This window comes from Panthera leo, chromosome D1 (genome assembly GCF_018350215.1).
Source record: "Panthera leo isolate Ple1 chromosome D1, P.leo_Ple1_pat1.1, whole genome shotgun sequence".
Taxonomy (NCBI): Eukaryota; Metazoa; Chordata; class Mammalia; order Carnivora; family Felidae; genus Panthera; species Panthera leo.
In genome coordinates this window covers 102,573,230-102,581,803 of record NC_056688.1, presented here as the reverse complement: position 1 = coordinate 102,581,803, position 8,574 = coordinate 102,573,230, and the positions used below count along the sequence as shown (strand labels likewise).

General features: G+C 45.4%; 1 protein-coding gene across 1 annotated transcript; it reads left to right on the top strand.

The window, feature by feature from the left end:
* Positions 1–117: 117 nt before the first annotated feature.
* On the top strand, positions 118–8,568 carry MED19 (mediator complex subunit 19). The gene is made up of 5 exons (XM_042904073.1): positions 118–464; positions 5,899–6,155; positions 6,322–6,418; positions 6,737–6,831; positions 7,020–8,568. The coding sequence occupies exons 1-5, from the start codon at positions 197–199 to the stop codon at positions 7,086–7,088; spliced, it is 786 nt and encodes a 261-aa protein (XP_042760007.1). The 5' UTR covers positions 118–196; the 3' UTR covers positions 7,089–8,568.
* The last annotated feature ends 6 nt before the right edge of the window (positions 8,569–8,574 follow it).

Below are 8,574 nucleotides of genomic sequence, written 5' to 3'. Positions count from 1 at the left end.
TTTCCACTTAAGTCATTTTATTGGATATGCGACTGTCCCGAACGGAGAACTACAGAGAAGAATTTAATTAGGTTAGATAGCACTTCCTGAACGTTCTCATAAAGCGACGGAAGTAGTTGCAGGAAAAAGGTAGGCGGAACACCCAATGAAAAGCGGCTCCTGAGAAGGGGGCGGGACACCGTGAAAGGATTGTCCAATGAAAACTACCGACGCCAGACACCGGGACAGGGCCGGGGTGGAGGAGACGATGGAGAATTTCTCGGCGCTGTTCGGAGCTCAGGCTGACCCACCACCGCCCCCAACCGCACTCGGCTTCGGACCAGGGAAGCCACCACCTCCGCCTCCCCCTCCTCCGGGCGGGGGCCCCGGCACGGCCCCGCAGCCCACCTCGGCCACTGCCCCGCCCGGCGCCGACAAGTCAGCGGCTGGTTGTGGTCCCTTCTACCTAATGCGGGAGCTGCCAGGTGAGTACTAGGCCCGGCCGAAAGCAGCCAATCAGATCATAGTGAGGAGATGATGGGCGCGGCTCTCAGCCGGCTGGCGGAGGTGTTAGGTAACCTAGGCAACGCGTGCCAGGACCTTGGAGCTCAAAGTGAGTCGGAAGGGGTCTGAGGATTCCCACCCCTTTGGATGAGTGACGTGAGTTTTTGGCAGGGATTGGGAGGTGGCAGAGAATAAATTTCCGTGACCTTTCACACCATATCTGGCTCTGTGCCTGATACTGGTTCATGGTTGCCTAAAGATTATCCAGAATTTGAGTTTGGAACTTGACAGTCCTCATTTAACATCCCTGCAGACCTAAGGTTTTCCAAATCTGCCACAAACTTGCTGTTGGTTTGAGGCATGTTGCTGTCCTACTCAGGGCCTCCACATTTCCTTATCTGTCCGAAGGAGCGATTAGAATTGAACCAAAAATTTGCTTTGCTGGAGCACCTACTATGTACCAAGCACTGTTCTAAATGCGTTAAGGTTCAGCTGTGAATAGGGTTGACAAGATCTTTGCCTTTTCTGGAGTTTACATTTCAGAGGAGGAGGCACAGAGTACCCTAGATAACATCAGATAATGGTTAGTGCTAACAGGAAAAAAACTGGTAAAGAATTGAGGAGGCGAAACTACTTTAGCTAGAGTGATCAAAGAAGCCCTCTCTGAGTAGATAATTTCTGAGCTTAAATGTAAAGAGTCAGCTATGTGTGAGGGGGAGAGCTAAATCAAGATGCAAGAAAGGAGGTCAGAAGCCCTGCTGTGGGGGAAAAGCTTGGAATATCTGAGAGTCAGAAGACCAGCTGGACTCCAGTGAAGGTTCAAGGGAAAGAGTTACAGGAGATGAAGGTGAGAAGGGCAGGCAGAGGACTTTGATCTGAAGTTCAGGGGGAGCCATTTTATTTGTTTGTTTTTTAGTACTCTCTATACCCAACATGGGGCTCAAACTCATGACCTGAGATCAAGAGTCACATGCTCTACTGACTGAACCAGCCAGGCGCCCCTCAGGGGGAGCCATTTTCACACAGGAAAGTGACATGATCTAATTGTTTTAATCACTCAAGCTGCTACATTAAGAATGGAAAGTGGAGGTGGGGGAAAGTGGGGAAGTCAGTCAGAAGTTACTGCTTAGTAGTCCAGGAAAGAGAGGACGGTTTGGACTAGGCAGTAGCAGTGGAGGAGAGAAGTGAACAGATAGATACAGGGTAAATGTTAGGGGTGGAGCTTATAGGAACGAAGGATCGAATATAAAAGTAGAGAGGAGGGGCACCTGGGTGGCTCAGTAGGTTAAGCTTCCATCTCTTGGTTTCGGCTCGGGTCCTGATGTCACGGTTTGTGGGTTCGAGCCCCTTCAGGCTCCACGCTGACAGTGCAGAGCCTGCTTGGGATTCTGTGTTCCTCTCTTTCTGCCCCTGCTCCGCTCGTTCTTTTTCTCTCAACTAAAAACTAAAACTAATGATAATAATAAGAAGAAAATGTAAAATAAATAAATAAATAAGTCTTTAATAAAAGTAGAGAAGAATTGAGAATACTTGTAAATCTCTGGCTTGAATAATTGGGTGGATGGTAGTGCTGAGACCAAGAAGGAACAAGTTTGAGAAGGTGGAAATCAAGAGTCATTTTGGACGTGTTCAATCTCCCAAGTGTCTTTTTTTTTAATGTTTATTTTTGAGAGAGAGTATGTATGTGCGTGAGTGGGGGAGGAACAGAGAGAGAGGGGGTCAGAGGATCCGAAGCGGGCTTGAAGTTGACAGCAGCCAGCCGGATGTGGGGCCTGAATTCACTGTGAGATCATGACCTGAGCCGAAGCCGGATGCTCAACTGACTGAGCCACCCAGGTGCCCCTCCCAAGTTGCCTTTCAATTCCTCCCAAGTCCTACTGCTACATCTAGAGTTGAGAGAAATAATAATGCATATTGGTACAGTGCCTTGAAGTTCACAATGCAGTTATATACGTATGTAATAGAGTTTAATACTTAGAATAGCCCTTTCAGGGCCCCCTGGGTGCCTCAGTCAGTTGAGCATCCAGCTCTTGGTTTTGGCTCAGGTCATGATCTCACAGTTCATGAGTTCTAGCCCTGCATCAGGCTGTCTGCTGTCGGCACAGAGCCTGCTTCGGATCCTCTGTCCCCTTCTCTGCACCTCCCCCGCTCGTGCTGTCAAAAATAAACATTTAAAAAAAAAAAAAGCTGTTTGAGGTAGGCATTTTATAGCTGGAAAAAAAAAATTGAAGCACAGAGAGATTGACTTTCCTTTGGTTAGTGGTCGATGTCTACCAGAAGTTTCTCCAACCTTATCTATTCTGATGGTACCTGTTTGTATCAGTCAGTTGATAGAGATATTGAATAGGTTTTGGGCAAATGCTGGGTATATAGGAAGTGGGGTATGTGGTGAGAAGGGGAGAGAACTAATATGTCTAGTCCTTGCTTTTTTTAAAAAATGTTTTTGATGTTTATTTATTTTTGAGAGAGAGAGAGAAAATGAGTGGGGGAAGGGCAGAAAGAGAGGGAGACACAGAATCTGAAGCAGGCTCCAGGCTCTGAGCTGTCAGTACAGAGCCCGACATGGGGCTCAAACCCACAAAACATGAGATCATGACCTGAGCTGAAGTCTGGCGCTTAACTGACTGAGCCACCCAGGCACCCCTAGTCCTTGCTTTTAGAGAGCTTATTTTACTTAGAGATCTAAAATATGTGGTTTAAGGATAGTGTCTATATTACTTGTCAAGGCTAATCTCATTACTTTGTGGTCCTGCCTCACATACAACTAACAACTACACGATGGGGGGCCCTGGTTGGCTCAGTAGGTAGAACATGCAACCCCTGATTTTGGGGTTGTGAGTTCAAACCCCACTTTGGGGGTAGAGTTTGCTTTAAAAAAAAAACAAAACAAAAAAAACCCAGAAACTACATGATGGTTTTAAAAATGTTTACTATCCAAAATGACAGAAAGAGTTGTCACTTGAGCCAGACCTGGAAAATTCATATTGGTGAAGAAAACTAGAAAAGATGGTCTTATAATTACATCAGTATAAAAACAAATTTCCTAGAAGGAAACAAAATGAGCGTGTTTTTCAGGAGATGATGAGACTCATTTGGATGGATCAGAATTTGGCACAGGGGAGTAGTGGTTGATCACACCCCAAAGTTTACAGTAAGATATGTTTTATCGTGAGTGCCAAAGGAATTTGAGCTTTTTCCTTAGGGTAATAGTACATCATTGAGATTTTTGAACTGCGTAGTACTGCTTCTAAAAATATCTGGAGAATATGGGTGCCATGTATTGAAACAGAGAAGCCATGAGTGAGGTGGGGAGTATTTAGAGTTTAAAAAGATGAATCTGGGGGCGCCTTGCTGGCTCAGTCAGAAGAGCATCCAGGGGTGCCTGGGTGGCTCAGTTGGTTAAGCATCAGACTTTGACCTAGGTCATGATCTCGCCATTCCCAAGTTCAAGCCCCACGTCAGGCTCTGTGCTGACGGCCCAGAGCCTGGATCCTCCTTCAAATTCTGTGTCTCCCTCTCTCTCTGCCCCTCCCCCACTCACGCTCTGTCTCTCTCTCTCTCTCTCTCTCTCAAAAATAAATAAATGTTAAAAAAAAAAATTTAAAAAAGAAGAGCATCCAATTCTTGATGTTGGGGTTGTGAGTTCGAGGCCCACGTGGGGCATAGAGATTACTTAAAAATTTTCAAATCTTAAAAAAATTTTTTTTAATTCAAAATTAAAAAATGAATCCGCATGAAATTGACTAAGAGGAAGTTGGAAATGCAAGATTAGTTTTTAGGAGGGGAGTCAGGGCTGGAGGGAGAGATTTATAAATCACCTTCGTGGAACTGACAGTCAAAACGGGAAGTTGGGTGGACGCGGAAAGTGTTCCAGAAAAGCAGGAGTGCCTTCTCACCTCAACCTTGAGCATGACCACCTGGAAGAGGAGAGCCGACCGGGGCGGGTGGGGAAAGCAGGGCACTCTTATGGCAGGAGGCAGTGCCTAGTTTTGAGGAGCAGTACTGTGGCACTGAGTCCCCTGCTGTTACAGTAGACCACTCCTGAAATGTTTGGCATGAAAAAGAAAAAAGGGAAGAAGGTAGGGCCTAGGGGTATGGAGGGGAAAATACCTTGCTCACTTAATAGTTACTGAGCACTGAAGTGTGTACTGTGTTGGGCACCAGCGACACAGGTATGAACAGGAAAGACCTGGTCTCGGCCCTCAGGGGACTCCCGGTTCAGAGTCAGAGTTTTTCCAAGTGAATGATTATGAACAAGCCACTCTTGTCATTTGTATTCTTCGTGTTCGTCATAACCGTAGATGAAACTGCAGGCAGGCTAGACAGCTCCACCCTTGCCTCTAGATCCTTACTACATTACTAATAAGTTTCTATTCTTTGAAAAAGGTCAGCCGTGCAATATTTGTACTGATAGTGCCTTGCATCTATAGAATATACTTTTCAATGTTTTCATTTAAACCTTGAAAAAAATTAAGTGTGCTTAAGAGAGCTGTTACCCCACTCCAGAGATAAGAGGAAACTGAGGCATAGAGTATGACTAGGATGGGAATCCTGTTTGCTCAGCTGCTAATCAAACATTTCTTTTTTCTAGGCAAAGCATTATACTTTAATTAGGAAGAATAGAGACGGTGGTAACAAGTTAGGCAGCAGTAGCTTAAAAAAAAACCCCATTTATTCCCTATGTAATTAGTGGTTCTTGCTATTAAAAAAAGAAAGAAAGAAAAAAAAAGGGGTCCTTGACCAGAGACATTCAAGCCATTGGGTCATATTTGGCCCTTACCTTGCTTCTAGTTGAGCTCTGAGGTAACATCCTGCTGGTGTCAGAGAGTATAATTTCTCGCTGTGAAAAGCACTTGGAACTGTGTTTAGCCTGGAGTAAGGATCATGTAAGTTACTACTGCGGTGAGTGCAAGGAGGGGAGAGTGTCTCCTTCATTGGGGAAGAACAATTTCCATGTGCCCTGTTTGGATTTTTGCCGACTTTTCTCCTTCCCATTCCAACCTACCCTACCATTCTACAGTAGTATATTTTTTAGTGTTTATTGTATGTTATTTCATTTTGCTGTTTTTTACTTTAAAAATAAATTTAAATCTTTGTAATGCTCACCTAAAAGATTCTTTACAGTCCTTCACTTTCCCTGTGGGGTTCTTAAAAAAATTCTTCAGGGTGCCTGGGTGGCCCAGTCGGTTAAGTGACCGACTCTTGATTTCGGCTCAGGTCATGATCTCACGGTTTCATGAGTTCGAGCCCCACATCGGGCTCTGCACGCTGACCGTGCACAGAACTTGCTTGAGATTCTCTCTCCCCCTCCCTCTCTGCCCCTCCCCTGCTCGCGTGCTTTCTCTCAAATAAATTAAAAAAAATTTCTCTTGGGACTGATTTTTTTGTTGTTGTTCTTCTCCCTGTGTCCTCTAGGTAGCACTGAGCTGACAGGCAGCACCAATCTGATCACACACTACAACCTGGAACATTCCTATAATAAATTCTGTGGGAAGAAGGTGAAGGAGAAGCTAAGTAACTTCCTGCCTGACCTGCCAGGGATGATTGATCTGCCCGGTTCCCATGATAACAGCAGCCTCCGCTCCCTCATTGAGAAGCCCCCTATTCTTGGTGGCTCTTTTAATCCTATCACAGGGACCATGCTGGCTGGCTTTCGCCTCCACACTGGCCCGGTGAGTCCCCTCCTGGGGAGGAAGAAGGCACATGGGGAGGCCTGAAAGGCATGGAGGTGGTTTTTCTGTCCAAGTCTGTTCCTTCATAACTTACTGAGCAGAACAGATGATGGGAGCAGGGGATCTCCTCCCTCTTCTCACCTGGACCTTCCTTTGCTTCCTTCAGTTGCCAGAGCAGTGTCGTCTGATGCATATTCAGCCTCCCAAGAAGAAGAATAAACACAAGCACAAACAGAGCCGTACCCAGGATCCTGTCCCCCCAGGTAAGAAGCAGTTCTGTTCAAAGCCAGAAAACCTGGATCTGGTTGGACCTTCCTCAGTTAAAAGGCCAGAGAGGTTCCTTACACAGCCCTGGACTCCCAAATTCTCCTGAAACTGATCTAAAGGTAATTAGTGTTCCTTGCAAGTAGGTCTCCTGGGCAAGTAAAAACCTGGAACCGTGCTTTAGCAGTGCCTCCCTATGCTTTCTGGCCGCTACAAGAACAGCAGTTGCCCTTGACTAGGTTTTCCTGTGGTCTTTTGAGTTCCTAGCAGTAAGGAATTTTGAGCTCTGCAGGTGATAAGCACATACTCTCCTACAGAAACGCCATCTGATTCTGATCACAAGAAGAAGAAAAAGAAAAAAGAGGAGGATCCTGAACGGAAGAGGAAGAAGAAAGAGAAGAAGAAAAAGAAGGTAGGGTAGGGGCCTGTTGCTGCAGCCCCCCAGAATCTCCCCACTTCACCCCGCCCCCAGTAGGCCTTTGCCTCAGCTTGGACCCAGGATTGAAAACCCAGGGCACATCGGTTTTTTCCTGTACAGCCCTGATCAAGGCCAAGGCTACTTCCTAGTTGTTCTTACCCTTCCTTCCTTGTCTTCCCCAGAACCGACACAGCCCAGACCACCCAGGCGTGGGCAGCTCTCAGGCCAGCAGCAGCAGCAGCCTCCGCTAACAGGGCTCTACCAGAATGGCTTTTCCTGCCTGACAAAAGCTGCCTTCCAGGCTCGGACACTGCCTTGGGAGCATCCCCTGCAACCGGGACAGAAGCCAGCTCCTGCTGTGCTTGACTGAGATTAACGCATTATATGACAGAAGGGCCATGCTTTTGTTAAGGCTCAGCCCGGTTGGCTTTCTCACGGACCTCTCTTCCTCTCCCAGGAAGCTTTCTTTTCATCTCTTTTGTGCAATTGGTCTGATTTAGGACATTGTCTCATTTGTTAGGGTTTTTCTTTTTTTTGAAAAAAAATTTACATTTATCAAACTGGGTGAACTGTGGCTGCCTATTAAGAGGTAAGTGCCTTTCTGTGTGAGTCAGGGTTTAAGCCAAGGCATTCAAAGATCAGAGCGAATTTGGGTCTTATCATTATGTTATCTCATTAGCAGGCAGGGAAACCACCAGAGTAAGATCTGGGAGCATGGTCACAAGTGAGGCAGAGCTTGCTAATACCTGTCTACAGCAGACACATAACACTCTGCCCGCAGTGTTGAGAACCAAGCACCTGGATGAGGCTCCAACTGAAGAGTTAATCCAGTTAAGTCTCAACTGTCTTCTGAGTCAATCTTGCATTGAAACAGAGTCGCCAAGTGAAAAAGCACCCACAGTCACCAGTGTAGTTCAACAAGGTTAATTCCTGGTCAAGCCTGTGATTTTTTTTTTTTTTTAAATAAACCTCTGGCAAGCAAAGGTAAATGTTCTTCTCGTCTTCATAGGAGTCTTTGAACTGCCTCATTCCTTAATTAAGACAATTAAATTATTTGGCTGATTCGAAAACATTTCTAAGCTAAGATAGCAACAAAAAGGCAGCCTAAACCAGCAAAATGTAATAGAAAACCCAAGCTAATGTAATCTGACTTTAAATAAACTTGACACAGAAGAGTTAAAATCTGTTGCCATGAGCCAGGGTTGTTACTTAGATCAGTAGGTGGAAAACCACTCGTTCAGCGAGTTTTAATCTAGGATATCAGAGCAAGAGCGTATATACTTAAGTCATGGACAGCGAAAATAATGGGTTCTGGTCAATTGCTGGAGATTTAGTATCTGAGGAGGCCTATTTAAAACTAGGGCACAGCCTTTTTGCTTCTGACAAACAGAAGAGACAAAGTGAGATACCAAATTAAAGTGCCAGCCATATCCATCCAGTCAGTCCGCCTCTAACAGGCTTTTTCATCCCTCGATCATCCACTGTCTCACCTTTGGCTACATCCAAAAAAGGGCTTTACTTTCCAGAGACAAAATTCTGTATTAAAGAACTGTGGCAGTCAAGATTCTCTAAGCTTTGAAATGACCAGGACTTTTGACGGTCACAAAAGACTTTTCAGGAATTTTTAAATTAAATCACCAAAATAAAAACAGGACCTGTCCTGTAACGTTTCAAGTAGTTATTTTCACTATAGTCCTGCCTAAAGGTGAGCCAGGACAAGAGAAGCTTATGAGGTTT